General features: G+C 40.8%; 1 protein-coding gene across 1 annotated transcript; it reads right to left on the bottom strand.

Moving 5' to 3' along the window:
- Positions 1-14363: 14363 nt before the first annotated feature.
- Positions 14364-16028, bottom strand: LOC108369886 (uncharacterized). Its single transcript, XM_017625094.1, has 4 exons — positions 15616-16028; positions 15372-15540; positions 14990-15289; positions 14364-14902 (listed from the first exon to the last, which is right to left on the bottom strand). Exons 1-4 carry the CDS (start codon positions 16026-16028, stop codon positions 14531-14533), a joined length of 1254 nt encoding a protein of 417 aa, XP_017480583.1. The 3' UTR covers positions 14364-14530.
- Between the last annotated feature and the right edge of the window lie 2101 nt (positions 16029-18129).

Here is an 18129-nt window from a genome sequence, read left to right as displayed (position 1 = left end):
ACTTGTTTGAGTAACTGCAAACATTTGGAATAAAATTTAATGAAATAATTGAAAAATACTTTATACTAAACTAAATACCAGTGCTGGTATCACTACTTCAATGTTATTATTATACTTTTTCATATGTTTCATTCAAAAATATAATAAATGCATTTTTTCTTGCATATGTATGTTTATACAAAATATGTAGGTATGTATAAATAAATGTTAATAAACACTGGTTTTTAATAAAATGTAATATACGACTTATTATTATTGTACGTATAAAACGCCTGGGAGAATATATGTATGTGTAGGTATAAAATTAAACACCAAAAGGGTAATTTGGTGGAGGTTTACACATTCATTGTTTTCGCTTAAAACATCAAATGCCTAAGTTTACACATTTCTTGTGAACACAGAATGTTTAAAATTGCACTTAAAATTTTACACATTAAATGTTTAGAATTTAGACATTTGATGTTTAAATTTAAACACGTCAAATACACATCTAAAGTTTAATTTAACACGGTGTGTAAATTTACACGCATTAGGAGAGGAAACTGGTTACCTATCTTAATATGCGTAAATTTAAACAAAAAATTTTTAGAGTGTATAGTATTTTTGCCAAAAGCAGAGTAGAATTGATACAAATGGCTCCATTTAGAGGAGGTTCCAAAGACTAATTTTCGGAAAGCGTTTTAAATAGCATGATAGTTTTCACATCCTTAAAATATCATATCCTTGCATTTGTATGGCATTTTAAGCCTTAAAGTCCACATAACCCATGCTACAGCTCACATTCAGATGGATCACTCGGATCCGTGCTACCGCGACAGGTCGTAGCAGACAACCGAACGATAATATATTCTCCTCGCAATGGTATTTAAGTATAGGCCCTTTTTAATAAAAAAAAGAGATTCGTTAATAAAAAATCTAGCATACAATTTTCAATTTTAATGAAACCCCTGTATCTCAATTAATTTGTCCGTAGAAACAGAGTTCCTGAAAAGTTGTGAAAATACATATGAAGTACATCTCCTTTTTTGTTTGACAATTTTCATCAGAATGGTTTGTTGAAGCACTTTAAATAGTACAGGGTGATTCAATGAGAAAACAGGTTTTAAAAAATTTGGCAAGAAGATTTTTTTTTTCATCATGTTTTATGGCTCTGACATTTATTTATGAAAAACAATATGTATCCATTAAATGCGACTCATCTGGCTCTTGAATCGTTTCGCGCTTGCTTGCATAGACCATCCTTTTCGCGTAACCCCAGAGGAAGAGGTCCAATGGCGTCAAATCGCAAGATCTCGGAGGACATTTGTCTTCCTAGTTTCGTGCGATAATGCGTCGTGGGAACGTCGTTCTCAATAGGGCAATTAGTTCATGCGCCATGTGGCAAGTCGTACCGTCCATTTGTAGGCAATAACGCAAAATTTGCTTTATTTCACTTTCAAATGGGAAATAATACCAACATCTGAGTTTTGTTTTATTTCTAACAAAGGTTGGAAATAAAACAAATTTCGCCTTATTTTCCATTGCTTATTTATACTATTTGTAACAAAAACAGTTTACTGAAAAAGGAAAAAGAACTTTGTTTATTCCAAAAATACAATTAAACAAGTATTTTTACTGAAAAGTCTAACAAAATATAAGGAAAGCGTCGTCTTTAATAACTGCTCGGCAAATTGGACATAGCACTGGCTACCAGGTCGCAGTGACATTCCTGGAAACTCGTAGCTGCAGAGTTGCCAATTAAGGGTATCCTTGAAACGATATTACCGGGTAGAATGAGAATGGTACCACCTGTGACTACCGCTTGGACAGAAACGTCTCATGTCAGCTCAGCGAACGCTGGAAGAGAATTAAGATGTGCACAATTGGAAGTACCATCTAACCCAGCGTGTATCGGTGGCAGAAGGCATTCACAGCTCTTGTGTTAAGTGGGGGTTCTGGCAGCTCACTGACCGATCGTAATTAACGCGGTAAAGCTTGTAGGGAAAGTAGTGTGTTGGAATCGGTTGTGCAGATTTGACAAGGTTAAGATTTAAGAGCCTTAAGGCACGAAAAATGATATTCTCCGTCTCCGTAGATTCGTGCTTGGCTCCCGATCGTTCAAAATCACGGTATATCATCAAATAAAACTTCTATAATGTCCAAGTGTTTGTAAGGATGTGGACGATCAATTAGCTTAACGTTACCTCCTATATGATTAGCGGATGGGGTTACCCCTTATCAAAAACTCGAACGCAGTAAAAGACATGCGAAAAAGGCAATTGCATGTGACTTATTAAATCAAGTCCTTAATGAGCTTAGTGATCTCAAGTGATTAGGCATAGCAAGTGGTCGAAAACCGTAAAAATTACCAAGTTCTTTCTAGTAAACCTCCATTGATTTCACAAAGGACGCGATTGATTGATTGATTCCCTTAAAGTATATGTGTGTACATATATAGAGGTAACTGAGTACGTTTCTTTCGTATATTTTTTTAACAGAACCATCAGGTCCGTACCATTAATTTTAAAGTAGTTGAAAACAATACTTATCAAATAGTTGTATCTGCTAAGGACGAAGAAGTTCCAAAATTATCCCTCAAGCTAGGTACATACGTATTTAATTAATGAAATAAATATTTCAACCGATGTCAGAATCTTGTCTTCCATGTCGAAATGCGCTCTATTTCTGTTGTTGAGCGATTCAGCTCATGTTAAAAGTTTTTATCGCGTAAACGACTCAAACGCAATTTCCACCTACCTATTCTTCCATTTATTGGTTTCACACATTTGATTAATGTTTTCGTACGTCCACAGCAACAACCAACCACTGCAGGCTATCGTGCACTTTCTGCCCGAAGAATGCGGTTATGATGTATTACTACCGCATCCGGAAACCAAAGAATTGCTTGCAAAAACCCTCGAAGAAATACAGCTAGACATCTTCGAAATGCGCGCATTCGCCATTACAAAGCCCTCTGGTTACATGCAACATTATTTACCCGTAATCTCACGCTGTCTCGCTGAAAAGTATACACAGCAAATTTACGATCAACTCAGCCACTACTTGTACGACATCGAATTGTTACAGCAACAATACCTTCGCTACTATATCGAGCCCTTCCAAATAACCAATGTCGCAATGCCACAGGACGTGAATGTAGAAGGACTAAAAGAAATCGCCGAGTCGCTGGCCATGCAAGGCACATACTTAACTGCACCATTGCCCGCAATGGCCAGCGATGGTGCCACGATCACCATCTACTTGGAGGGGCTGCTGAATCAAATAGCGCAACGTGCGCGCAAACTCACGCCCCAACAAGCACAGCTCACTACACTACCGTATAAAAGTACGAGCCAAATAGATTTGGATGGCGAATTGCGTGATATCTACAACACAGCTTTCGATAGTATTTTGAAGGTGAAACACTTTGAACGTCTATGCATTGCTGCGAATAACCGACTGCTGCACGAGCTGCTGCTGTATACGAACACCGACTCCTTCGAAACGATACACTACACCAGTTTGGAGTACAATGCGATGCGCACATACATGGATGCCAGTTGCAGAAAGAACTTCCGCAAAGTGCAGGCGTTCGATGAGCTCGCTGATCGGGACTTTTATCTGCTGCCATATTATGCAAAGCTCTACTTCGGCGAAAATGTAGTGAATGATCATATACTGAATTGGCTATCGGAATATAGCAGTTATGTTGTGGATGAAATTATGCCCGGCTGTAAGTTGTATCACTTCAAGTGCGTCTACAATGAAGTGAGCGAGGAGCAGCAGGTTGTGCTGTTGCCATCCCCATTATGCTTTCGCGATTTCACACTCTTCCAAATAGAAGAGTTTCTTGATGCTTTGGTAACACCGGAAATGATAAAAGCACGACACAAAGAAATTTACGCGCCCACGCAAAGTTTCGTGGAACGAAGCAAAGTGGAGAAGACTGTCAAGGGATTAGATATGTCAATATTCATTCGTCCCACGTCGCTAAAAAGGCAAAAAGTCGAAGCTTATATGGGCAACCAAATGCGGCAAGTTGCAGGCCCAACACCTATACCTGAACTAAATCCACGTGAAAAGACAACACTGAACGGGTCTGTGAACGAGATAGAAAAACCCGGATTGCCACGCGACCACCCGCTGTTAAAGGGTTACAACCTAGAAGATATACGTCAAGAGATACAGATAAAGAACTCGAGGTATTACTTTGAGGAAGGCGGCTTGGAATTATACGAGGAGCGTTGGTGTTTCACAGATATGAACAAGAATTTGATTTTCAAAGTTAATGGCAATGTGTTCAACATCTTTCGGCCACGCTTTTGGAACACCTGCATCTCACCGTGCTTACGCTTTACCAACAAGAATAACGTTGCTGTGCGCGTGCTGAATAAAGAAGCCGAATGTGCAAAAGTTGTCATCAATTATCCCAACGGTTTGGCTATTTATCACAATGAGACTTATGTCGAACAAGAATGGCATACGCAAGAGACGGTCAACAGGGAGAAGCGACGCATGTACGTACCAGAAGGTGCGGTTATTGTCCACTATCAAAACGAGGATTTAATTATGGTGTTGCGTTATAACGGCGAAGTTTACCGTTTGTACCAATATGAACTTGCCGAAGGCGAGGAGGAAGCCATCGACGAAATGACCGAAGAACAGGATTCTTCAACAAAAATAGAGCTCAGGGATAGTACAGCAAACAAGGAAACGACACGACGAATACAACAGGATAGTAAACGGGAGAAAGAAGCAGGGTATGAAGAAGCCAAAGGAACAGTGCAAGAAACGGATAAAGCCAAAAGCAAAAATGGGAAAGCCGCTCTCAAAGAATCATTGCTTGCGCGCGGCAGCGCAGTGTCAGCGAAGAAGAATAAAACCTCAAAGGTGCCAGAGGTGGAAGAGCCCGTTATGCGAAAATCTGCAAAGAAATTGCTTATTGAGTCTATCGACAATGAACTAAGGTTTCTCAGTGAATTATTGAATAAATATGGTCTGAAGTATTTGCACCTCATTGTGACCACCTCAATGGGATTTATTGTTAACCTAACACGTCGCGGAAAGGTGAGTAGCATTGTGATTTATTTGAAAGTTTTTCCGAAAACATTTTCCCTGATACATTCTCTATTTGCGCTACCATATACATTTCATACCTAATATTCGCCAGACCGCGATATTCACACCCCAAATCCTGGGCACTTTCTTCATGATTTTCTATATAACAGCAGCGATAAGTTTTATTACAGCGAGGTCCTAAACTTGTCGCATGTTTACGTAAGGGTCAGTGTTTCTGAATGCTTCTGTCCTTGATCTATTAAGTCAGATACGAGGTATGCGTCATATTGTAGTCGGGCCAGAGTTCCCTTGATACATAGGGAGTCCGTACATCTGACCATATGTCTAACCACAGTCTAAGGCAATTCAGTTCAATTTGAAAGTGGATTAAACGAAGAAATCATTCAAATGCTACCTTTTAGTTGTTGCAACAGCAAACAAATTCACACGACTTTTTGGGAAGTGATGCTGGAGTGACCTTCCTTGGCCAGTTGTAAATCTGAATCGTTCTGGTTACGGAGACCCGACTGTCGTGCTCCCTCTTTACCTTCACTGTACCTATTTCCGGAAACCCAGGCTGGCTTAGATTTCTAACCGGAGATTCTATTGTATTTTTTTTCTTTCGACTCTATTAGGTGAGATCTTGGAATGTGCTCTTGGATCAATTTGGAACTAGGTCCAGACCTAACGGAGTATCGTGGATTGGTTCTGCACACAGATGCCCGCTATATGTATATGCTTTAATCTTACTTGCCGCTGGGACTGTGCTATCTCAGAATTCAGTTCGAAAACCTTGTGTTTAACAACACAGGGTCCTTGGTTAAAAATTAGCACCCCTCTCGCTGAAGTGAACTACCAGAGTTGCAGTGGATGCTTTTGAGTAATGAGATTTTATCTGCAGAGCTTTCATTATTTACAGTTTCAGAGTCTTCTTCTTACGTTTCTGGCGCTGGGGGCTCTTCGAGCGGCCCCTTTTCATTCAGCCAAATGAGATCGTTCTCGGATCCGGCTTGTCCCCTAGAAATAGTGCCGTCCTTAGGCGGCATATTCTTAACACCAGGTCTATCACAGTGCTACCCGGATCAGGCTTTCAATCGTCATTGAGTATAAGCCGTAGCTAACTACTCCTTTGCTTTAAGCGACGATTTGGAGAATAAACTCGTTTATCCACTAAACGACATAACTTTGCTGCTCTATTCTCGTGCTGATATTTACTATTATCGAATCAAAGGTTGAAAATATTTCGTTTAACATATACGTAACCGAGTTTCAGCATCTCTTACGGTATTTAATATTCTTCCGAGACCCAAGGTCTGGCTCGCAATTTGCCAGAGATCTCATTCTTATGCATTGCCTCTATGCCATCCATTTTTCCCAGAACGAAGATGATTTCCTTGTATAAGCTAGCCTACCTCTCATCGGCACCAGAAGCCAGTTTATGTAATTCGGGCCTGGTATAAGCCAGCGTCGCGTACAACAGAGTCAGGTGTAGAACTTTTCCGAAGGCTCTTTACTTACCCACGGAAGAGACCACTTGGACGAGCCTGCGGTTTCTTTACGGGTGCCCCTGTTCATGGCTGCCAGCACCTAATGCTCTCAGGTAGCATCGCTAAAATCTCTCAGATCTCGTAGAGCGTTAAAAAGTCTAGTAGAATCCAAAGTATTTGGATTTTAGCTTCACCGGCAGCTTTATTTGCCGTCCGCTGCATTTTGGAGACCCACACATCTTAGAATATTAAGCAGTTTTCATACCTTTTCTAGGCAGCCAGCTCCCGAGTTCAATTAGGAGCTTTCAAAAATAATGTATCTCGACCTCACAACCACTTGGGACTTCGCGTTGGTCTGGTTCTTTGATCGCTTTTTCCGAAGTAACCTTTCAGCAACCGAATGGGACAGATTGGGCAAAATAACGGGCGTCAACAGCAGAGCCCTATGCCCTGGTATTCTCGAAGACAGGCAGGTATTCTGGAGATTCCATTAAAATACCATCCGACTGCAAGATCTAATGGCGGAATTTATATGTGGAATGCTTGCTTGCGACTTCGCTTCCATTTTTTGTTTTTTTTTTAACCTTACTCCGAGGTTTCGCCTAAAAAAAAATCACACATTAATTTCTTCTGATTTAAGAACTTTTTACAATGCTTTACAAAACTATACACATTCTCCGATTTCAGGTCTACAGAGGACACTCCCAGCCCACGTTGGAATGGCATGACTACTTTGCCAACGAGAGCTACGCCCAACGCGCCGATGGTGTTCGCATGATCTGGACAGTAGACTCATTAAAGTGTTATCACGAAGATGGCACACTCTTGATAACAATGCTAGCTGAGAAAATCGAGTTATTCAGTTTTGATGCAGGTAAGCAAATTAACTTTTCTTCAGCGCCATAAATGGTGTCAATGCTCGTTTTACACCTTTTAGATACCGCACTGACGTTGAGTTCTTCACACTTAGAAGAAGAATATGGTGGTGAAGACATTGATGACTTATTGGTAAATTTTACAGTCTAATTAGTTAAGCCTATATTTCTGAAATTACACTGCCGCCTAGACAAGTCACATACTGATCGATAGTCGCCACTCGAAGGGTACTTCATTCACTGGCAAAGCGGATACGAAACCAACCATCGCATCTCCACGTATCTTTCCAACGTTGTCACAATATTTGGTCAATGGTGGTGAAGGCGAAGAAGGCGGCAGAGTTGAAGATCCCTCGTATGTAACATATCGCATGGCCAGCTTTAATATGCTACATAAAAAATATGCTGAAGTAAATTTCGAGCTATATGAAGTGCCAGTAAATGATATCGTCATTAGCATAACAGCCATTGACGGTATACGTGCCTATATGTATAAAGTCATACCCGTAATCGATGGTCAACATGTGGACGAATACATGGAGATACCAAACTTTACCACCATAATGGGTGACAGTGCCACTGGCAATACACAGAAGCATCTGCAAGCACACATTTCAACAATTCATACCAAAAGTAGTTCATTTCACACGGATGGCATTGAGCTGCACACTTCTGTTGATTTGGATCAGACGATCGAGCAGGAGATAATCGTGCAGACAGTAGTAAAAGTTAATTGGGGTAATGATTTCACTATGTCGACTACAGAAGATGCGTGTGAACTCACAATGGATTTGGAACGTTGCGATGCGGCAATGGGCAAAGTGCGGTAAGCTAAAGAAGTAGTCTCCAAATATGTGAACTCGTTGGTTTCTTGGATACAATACCTTTCAATGCATTCTGGAAGTAAAACTCTATAAATTTTATCGATCAAAATTTTAACGAAACTCACAAAGGCCCAGTAGAGATCAATTTTTTTTTTGGAATGTATGAATGTCTCGTTTAATTTTACTCGAGCATTGCGACCAATATCAGTCAGGACTTCAATGGGAGATTGGTTACCGATTTGACAATATTACATCCTGACGTCATATGAAATTCCTAGACCCAATCGGTTATCATGGCAAAGGCAAATAACGCTATCATCCAAACTTCACTTCACTTCATCAAGGTTCCTTATCTCCAGCTAGAATAGGAGCATAAAATACCTTTGGCCAAGGTAGGAGCACATACACTCCCTATTCCCGGGATCTATTGTGAAGTGTATAGTCTCTAGCGCTAGTCGAGGTATTGTGATGAGCTAAGGGCACAGTAGACCTATCGGTCCAAATGCTATAACTAACTATCTATCTATCTGCATATCTAAGTCAATAGATTTCTTTACTATATCGAAGTTATGCAAGAAAGCATGTATTCTCTGACATTCAGTTTATTCCGTTTTTTAATTTGGTGAAGCCAGAACAAACCATGTGCTTTATGAGGCTGTTGCTATTGATTTATTGAGCTCCAATATCGATGGCTGAGTGGAAGATCGGCCTATCTCGGAAGCCAGTTCAAAAACGCCCTATCTCAGAAAATTTTTCAAGAACGCCCTACTTCAGAATCTGGTTGAATAACGCCCTATCTCAGAACTCGTTTCAAAAATGCCCTATCTCAAACGAAAATACATTGAAAATAAGCTGAGATAGGGCGTTTTTCAATGAAATTCTGAAGTAGGGCGTTCTTGAAAAGTTTTCTGAGAAAGACCATTGTTAAAAAATTTTCTGAGAACTGGTTGCCGAGATAGGTCGATCTTCCACTCAGCCATCGATATGATCTCATGCCAAAAGTACTCCTTGCTTAATTGATATAGCACTGGCTTCTAATAAATTTACATCCCTGAAACATAGAGTCCGCATTAACCCTTTTTGGCCCACTATCTTCCGATGCCTCCGCTGGAATAGAAAGCATAGGCCCACTCGGGCGTCTCCTTAGTCTTTCCTTAAAGAGTATCCAACGGTTTCATTGGGGGTGTCTACCGAGCCAACCCCGCCTCATTTTCTTTATAGATCTTTAAGTTGAGATAATAAAATCCGTAGCTAAGTACTCCGCCACAATCATGTAGATGCGGCAACGAGTCCTCGTTTATCATGGGCGTGACGTACCGCGTATGCTCTCTTACTATTCGCAGTAAGTTTTGGTCGGAATTCGTTTACGTTTTGGTTGGCGAGCAGAATACCCTTGGCCAAGCTCAGTTTTTAACCTAAGACACGAGTTTATTCTCGAAACCCGTAAGCATTGTACGGTTTGTGTAGGCCTTGGAGAAGTACCCTTCCTTCCCCCTCGAGACGCCTGATCATGCATTTGAATCGCTTTGAGGAATCTTCGTTGTTTGCATACCCAATGAGTGTTTGTCGCCAATCGTGCCAATGCACAGAAACGTGTTCGTGTACGGCCTAAAGCCATCGTCTTGAGTATTGAGAGTTATTTAAGGGGGTACGGCGTAGGGAGTTGACTGGGAGGGTCTATCGACAATTCAAAGCTTAATTACCGTCCCACACCAGCTGTGCACTTTCATCAGTAAGTTTAGGTTTACTACCGGTGGACGTGGCTGTTAATTTTAAAGGTGTCGAGCAACCCCCACTTTCAGACAGGAGTCATGCTGATCTATTTGGGATCATTACACCGGTATCCGAGATAGAATTCTTGTTTTCGTCGTGACAGTCGATGGCATTTTTATTCATGAAGGTATCCGAGTGGGATTTACGTTTTGACATGTTGATCTGGTTCTTTGAACATGTCCACCTATTGAATGATGCGATTCTTTATGGCGAACTAGGCCTTGCACCCGGATGTAATATTCTCATGTGTTCTGCTCTACTTGACTCACACATACCCATGTAAGTGGAAAAAAGCTCTATAGGATATACACGAATCATCGTTCGACGATAATGGCATCACCATCCTTGCCCATGACTATTCTATTGCACTATTTAGCTGCCATTCACCTGCAACAGTGCAAACGCGCCATCGATTTTTCCACCACAAAATTGCGTGCAAATGAGTAGATAACTGGCAACGAAGCCACTAATGCAAATACTTGAGCGCTAAATGCCTTAAAGATTTTTCCACACGAAGCGCTCAACTGATTCGTCGGCGATCCATAGCTCAACACAGACTACAAACTTCAGTACCACTTGAAACTTCATTCAGCAAACTGCACGCACTAGATGCTGCAACTCTTTCGCTTGCTAAGCAGCGTACCAATACACTGATATTGTCATAGCTCCTTCTTCACTTATCTGCTTCTATACATAACTCCTTCTTACATCCTTCTAACTGTGACAGTTGAGGAACGAAATGTGAACGCTTCACTCAAATGTGATAGACAGCCAAGTACAGTTAAGAGGATATGCAGTATCGTCGATAATACTAGTGATATGTACTTTGCATTTATGATTAGTGCTGTCATGGGTGTGCAAACAAATACATACATACAGAGATACATGTTTACAACGGAAGCATTCATATTTATATGGTCACATGCGAGAGTGCATAGCATGGCTCGCGCATCGTTAGGCATGCTTACGACTCCCTTTCACTGCATCATTGCCTTCATTGCATTATTGTCATTATATATTATTGTATGAGTAGTATGTGTACGTTTATTATTATTACTATTATGCAAATGAAAATGTTTTATCAACTGGAAAATTGCAGCTATGCAAAAGGCGTATGGGTGTATGAAAGTGTGTGCACTCTCAACCTATAAAAAAGATAAAAAATGTATGCATAAAAACTGCTTGATTTTAATTATGACAAGCAACTTGAAATTTAACGTCAAGGTAAGCCAAATGCAGACCCCTTTTAAACTATTAGATGTTTTGAAACGAAAACTTTCCTTCTTATGAATAAAGAGCTTTAAAAACTCATGAAACGGAAAGTCCTGCAGAGAGTCACAAATCTGGTTTTGCTGTCGGAAAATCGGTATTTGCATACCCTTAGCATTACTATCGCCAGTGCCATTATCATAACAATTACCATTGCTACAATAATTTTAATTATCGCAACCATAACCATAACCAATACCATAAGCATAACCATAACAGGAACCGTAACCATAACACGAACCTTAACCATAACCCTAACCATAGCTATAACCATAGCCGCAACCATAAATCCGTCAATCACCATCACCTTGACCATAACCATAACAATAACCATAACTATTATCATAACCATAACCGTACCCATAACCATAATTATAATCATAACCTTAACTATGACCATAACCATAAAAATAAATTTAACCATAACCATATCCATAACTACAACCATATCCCTAACCATAAAATTAACCATAAACATAAACATAAACATAACCATCAACACAGCCGCAACCATTACCACTATCATTCCCCTTACCATTACCATAATCTTCAGCATTACCAATACCAATACCATTACCACTATCATTACCATTATCGCTTCCAATGGTAAAACCATTATTTATTTTACTTTCTTTCTTCCAGCGATACTCTTGAAATACATTTCGATTACATGAAAAATATTACCGATCTCTTTCAATACTTCGTCGATCAGATATCGAAATTTAAGAATTATCAAAGACCCAAATCTAGAGAGTTTTACTTTTTGGAGCATCAGAATGAGGATTGTCATGTAACAGGTTAGTGATCTTAAAAAAAAATCTATTCGTTGGTTATTATTAAATTTTCTACTATACATTAGGCCTCCGCTTTGTTTGTGATCTACCAAAACCAACTGAATATAGCTTTTCAGCTAGCAATACATTCACGGAACTCAAAAAACTCCAGAACATTAATGAACTAATGACAAACGATTATCCTTGGTTCGTTAATGATATGAAGAAATTTCCACGATTTACTTTTAAGAGAGAACGTGTACCATCGATAAGTGAAACGTTTCCGCTCGTTCTGACGGCAAAGTAAGTAGAAAATTATGTTGTCACTGTGAAGTGGAACAGTGTCTGATCTTTTAACTTAGTCCAAACATGGTCTGCTAGCTACGGACTTTCTATCTATGCTTAAGATATGGAACTCGTCTTGTTACTCTCTGACATGGTGAACTATTTGGGCGTAATCCTATACGGGAAGCTGCCATGCGGAAGCCAAATATTAAGTAGTTGACAGACAAGGCGTCAGTTGTTATGTTTCTGCAAAAGCATTATAGGAAAAAGATGGAGAAATTTCTACATTAGTTAAAAAAAATTAGCGCCGCTCTTGTTGAAGTTGGCGGGCACTCCTACTCTAACACTTAACGGCGTTCCCGTAGACATTTCGGATAAATCGTCGGCAGTCCGCTTCTTCATCAAGTTAATAAGCACTGGTTTTCCCTTCATCTAGCGTACGATTACTCACCATCATTTAAATACGAAAAGGCATATCCCTCTAAGTGGGAAATAAGAGCCTCTGGAACAAAGGTTTAATCAACACATTCACGGATAGGTCAAAGTTGATTGGTAGGATTGGAGGGGGTGTGTACTCTCAGGAACTCCTCATTAATCTCAGCTTTAGGCTCCCGGATTTCTGCAGAATATTTCAGACAAAGGTGACTGCTTTGAATGAGGTAGTCGATAAGCGACAGTGAGTCATGGTTCGATCGAAATCGAGTGTCATTCTAGAAAACTGCAGGCTGATGAATTGGCTATGCGGAACACCCTTGAGGAACTGTTGACTGCACCTGAGCAGATGGGCTTATAGCGAGCATTGGGCATGAACTCCGACATGCAAAGTGTTTCTGGCTCTGGGGCGGACAAAGAAGCTTCCTCTGCAGGTGGAGTGCCCACTTTTTGCTCTATCTGGAGTCCTGATATAATACTGCTCATGAGGAACCCATTCGGCAAGACTTACCATTGTTCTGGACCATTGCTGTTTGGAGAATGGCGAAGTGGGATCATTTCAGTATTTCCTTCACAGTGGTTTTTTCTTTTGCGAGCCTAAGTTTAAAATATCAAGGTTGTTGCGTACTTCCACAGCGCACATCAGCAGCCAATCGATACTACAGTGATTTGGAAGCCTAAATTGTAGTTTGATGAAGAGTGCCCTCCACAAACCACTCCGTCCAGCTTCCACAAATTCGTGCTTAAGTTAACCAATCACTGCCCTGCGTACACTGATCCCTAATTGGGATGCACGTGGAAAGTGAGCTAATAAGTTACTAGAGCAGTCATGCAGTGGCCTTTGCTACCAGTATATAAGTGGAAGCTTTAAAGAATATTAGAGTGTACGGATTCCGAGTCAGTTAGGTAATGGGTAGACCTTTCCACAACCACCTTACTTGCGATATCGACAGTAGCCAGCATGATGTTCAGAGCTAGTGTGGGAGTGGTTCAATGTGCCTCACTGATTTGCATTACACCAGACTGACTGTTGCTTTGTAGTGCTAAGAAATAACCTTGGGTGAGAGGGCTCATATTTTACCTATTTCACGCCCGCCTCTCGCCGCGCCTCTCCCGCCTCCAAACGCTATTACAGAGTCTGTGAAGCCTTCTTCACTTCGATATAATTCTTCTGACAGCTTCCCATCTAAATTCAAACCCAGGTATTTAACTCTATCAGAAAGCGCTGGCCCAATACCTCCTGGTGCACAAGACGAGTTCTTACTACTATTTACACCAAGTCCACAGTTCGCAGATCTTTTGGTCACCAGGTTCAAGTACCCTTGGGTTAGGTCATAGAGAGTTTATAAAAATTTACGCCACACTAAAAATGCAACGTCCTCCGCATAGACAATCACGCGGCTTTCCCTGCGCACCAGCTTCTCTAGTACACCACCTTGTTCGCTTTGCGCAGAATGGTGGCAGCGCCTTACTCCGCCACGCGTTTAAAAAAAAAGCGTGTCTGCCTTACTTCATATGTCTATTGTCAAAATACTAACTTTACTTCTGATCCAACTTTTTGCTAGAATGAAGAAAACTCATTTAATGAATAGCTTTATTGGACAGGTCGATCAAAATTTAATAGCCTCATGGGAAACAAATAAAGACAGCAGTTTCTAACAAGATTTGGTCCGTAGCACGAGAATCTGAACTTCAAAATACTTTATGGCTTAAGTTCTACAACGATTTTAAATTTGGAAAGTTAAAGAATTTGTCGAATTCGCATAAAAATAGCATTACAAATCCAATACACCCAATTCATTAAGACGATCTACTCCATAACGCAACATCTCTAAAAAGCGCTTGCTTTCATATATCTTTGGTGAATCTGGTGAAATGCCCCGATTCATACAGCATGTCGGTAGTTCACAAGTCAAGGCATAGTAACCAACAAATTCAAGATCACGAACTTCCTCCAGCACCATTTGCCAGCTGGGTATGGCAGCAGCTTCGGTACCTAAATGTTTGAGAGTCTCCTTTAGGTGGGTGTAATAAAAGCCTAGCAGTTCAAAGCGGTGTAGCTTCAAAACATTCAATTGTGTGCTAGTGTTGAGAAAGAAATTTAGATCATAGCCACAGCTGCCAACGAAGCCCACTTGAAAGTCGACCTACATATTTAAAAGTAGTATGTACAAGTACATATGTACATATGTAAAAAAAACAAGTATTCTACAAAATATCAACAATTCACTTACAAACACCGCATCATGTGGCACCTGCATACCTTCCACTGTCGCGTACTTAATGAGTATATTGTTTGACCATAGATCACCATGTGTAATAACCTTGAAATTACAACGTTCTGGTCGCATTATTCTCTTTGCACATTCATCAAATTTTTTTACAGATATATGCATTTTTGCCGCAATATCTTCGAAGTCTATCCATTCTGTGACAATATTATAAGATGCACGTATGCCATCCAGTCCATCGTTTTCAATGTCCATTTCACAGTCAAAGGTTGATGGTCGGAGTGCAGCTGATTCAGTAGGGAACTATTAACAAGTTGTAAAATTTTAATTTGTTTTTTTTTTTTCGTTAATAAGTTAGCTGTGTATGCATTAAATATTCACTCACATTTTCTATATACTTCATTGAGACAGCATGAAATTGTGCGAGTTTCTTCAATGTAATCTTCGCTTCTTCCAAATCCATGCCAATAAAACGATTTGCGCTCTGATATTCAGTGAGGTTAAGGTCCTCTAAAACATAAATTTCCTTCTCATTGTGTTCACAAAACAAGCAACTGAAATCCGAATAAAATTTTGCAAATAGTAACTTTTTTTTTAGAAACGTAGAATACACCCAATACTTTACTTACTTTGCATAAAGTTTCGGCCTTATTGCCGCATCTCCATTTTGATTTTTCTTAACAGCTTTCTCTAGTATGCTCTGCATTTCCGGCAGTACATGCTCATACATTGCCCACTCATTTGAACCCTCTTCCGCTACATCGCTATTAACGTCCTTCACAATAACCGTTAGTTCGCGTTTTTCATTCGAATTTTGCGCACCTGCGCAGTGCAAGTGGAAATGCACATTTGCTCGATAGATGACACTGCAAAAATTCTCACCATCCTCCGTTGCCCGCTTCCAGTGGCATTCCAATATTTGTACTTTGCATTTGTTGCTGCTTACGTTGGCGCCATTAAAATGACTTTCCAGCGCACGCTTAATGTAGTCGCCATTGAGGTAGGTTGGCGGAAATGTCGCTTCAGTTTGGTTAGCGGACATTTTATTAATACACTTTGTTTACTCCGATAAGACACTCTTCTCTTAATGAAATAATCGCTATTTCTTCGATGTTAAATTTCGCATAAACGCAAAAAGCGTAATTTTCAATGATTGACGCGTGAAAATGCGCTAATGCAACTGATATAAAATATTTCAAGCACTCATTTCAAGAAATAGTACTTGCATATGCCGATATGAAGAGAGATGCATAGTAAAGCTTTTATTCGCAGTTTATTTACATGCGATTGTGAAATTGAACTATGAATATACTATCACACCTATTGACTTTTTACCAAAGAGCTTTTTCATAAGATTAATTTTTAAAACAACGCACTGCAGCAATTTCCTCGAAATTACACAGATTTACCGGGTGGCGCAATTGAATTTTCAATTTGTCGAATTTCAACTAAATTGCCCATTTCAGTATAAAAACGTATATTTCGTAAGTTAGGTTAGGTTAGGTAAGGTGGCAGCCTCGCAAACACTGAGCACCTAAGAAGGTAGTGTTGAGGTGATACCACCTCGTCATCTTCCAGGCAACTGCAACATACGGGATCAGGTAATATAATCAGCCTTACCGCGTAAATACCTATTGGATAGTGGGACGTTAAAACCGCCACCAAGAGTAAGAGCTGTGGGTTTATAAGTGTGAGGAGTGCCGTCGACCGCCCCTGCCTCCCTTCGGAAAGAAGGACCTTGCAATCGCACATGTCCTGGTTTTCGCCCAACGCTCGCTACGCTGTCATGCGGCCCAGTTGTCCAAGAGCGTACAACATGAGATCAATGGTACCCCAAACAAGCTGTGAGCCTAGAAACGCCCTTCGCCTGAAATACACTGATGAAATGCTCTCGATAGAACAACAACCCTGTCGTCCAGTTTCGATCCATCAGTAAAGAGGTTCACTGCTCTCCCTATCCAGAAGTTCCGCCCGGTTCAATATTCCCTTGAGGGAAAGTGGGCAGATAAGAAGCTCCTAGGAGTCGTTTCTCTCGAGCAGTAATTTATGCGATCAGAGGGGAAATCGAATCCCACTAAAACTTAGGAGTATCCAATTCCTAAGTTGGTCAACCTGTCGGCTTCCCTGAGTCGAATAGCTGTTCGCGCTGCGGCAATTTTGCCTGCAATGTCGTCAAGTGCAAGTGTGGAGTGGTCCGCAATGCCCCACTAATACCAATTAAATCAGTCCGATGTACGTTCTCCAGCTGATTAGCTAGTGTAGCCTTTTCAAGTGCGTTTCGCCATACTAGGGCGCCATAAAACATAATAGGCTTCGTCTCGCAGAGCCAATAGACAACTTTGGGTGAAATACCTCATCTCTTTGCAATAGCTCCCTTGCTGGCGGTATAAAGGCACTGATGCCTTCCTTGCTACGTCCTCAATGTTTAGCCTCCACGAAAACTTCATGTCAATGAACATGTCCAAGTACTTAACCTTGTCTAGTAACTTCCCTCCGAGAGAGGAAAGAACAGCGTCAGGGTTTTAATACTTTCTTGTGAATAAGTAAATGCCACATCGTCTGCGTGGTCAATTACCTGAGAGCCGTGTTTCTCCAGTTCCTCAAGTAGGTCGTTCACCACCTCGACCCAAAACAATGGTGAGATGACACCTCCCGGCGGGGTGCCCCTATTCACCGTGGGATGCAAGCAAGCACTGTCCCATATAACTTCACAGTTGTGTCACGGAGGAAGTTTTGGATAAGCCGAATGAGCCTGACTTCAACCACAATCTTATCCAACGAGGCCATGGTGGTTTCTACCGACTTATCTGAATGATAATCGTATTGAGCTCTTGGTAGGCGATCTTGAGGAATTCCGCTCCTTATGTGCGGGTCAACCAGCCAACCTCTCCAACGTTTTCAGTAGAAACGATGAGAGAATGATCGGCCTGAAGGGCTAGGGGTAAACAAGAGAGCTCTATGGTCTGATCTCTCTGAATTGCGATTCTAGTTCCAGGGTAGTGAAATCGGTAAAGTGGGTAATCATTTTAAGATCCATAGCCATATCAGGTAAACCACGACAACTTCAAATGGCTAATCGCTGAGTAGCGGGAGTAATGTTGAAAAAACATTGCAGTTATCTTGGCAAACTGTTCCTAGAAGGC

Source organism: Rhagoletis zephyria, unplaced genomic scaffold (assembly GCF_001687245.7).
Source record: "Rhagoletis zephyria isolate East Lansing unplaced genomic scaffold, Rhagoletis_zephyria_1.1 Rzeph_scaffold_03890, whole genome shotgun sequence".
NCBI classification, from domain to species: Eukaryota; Metazoa; Arthropoda; class Insecta; order Diptera; family Tephritidae; genus Rhagoletis; species Rhagoletis zephyria.
The sequence above is the reverse complement of the archived record's forward strand: the minus strand, read 5'-3'. Positions and strand labels throughout refer to the sequence as shown.

Bases quoted from the DNA above. Each gene is read 5' to 3' on its own strand.
- LOC108369886 (XM_017625094.1), bottom strand. From the start codon at position 16,028: ATGTCCGCTAACCAAACTGAAGCGACATTTCCGCCAACCTACCTCAAT. The intron at 15,290-15,371 runs GTGAGTGAATAT...ACTTGTTAATAG, and splicing joins CAATGAAGTATATAGAAAAT to TTCCCTACTGAATCAGCTGC. The intron at 14,903-14,989 runs GTAAGTGAATTG...TTAAATATGTAG, and splicing joins TGCCACATGATGCGGTGTTT to GTCGACTTTCAAGTGGGCTT.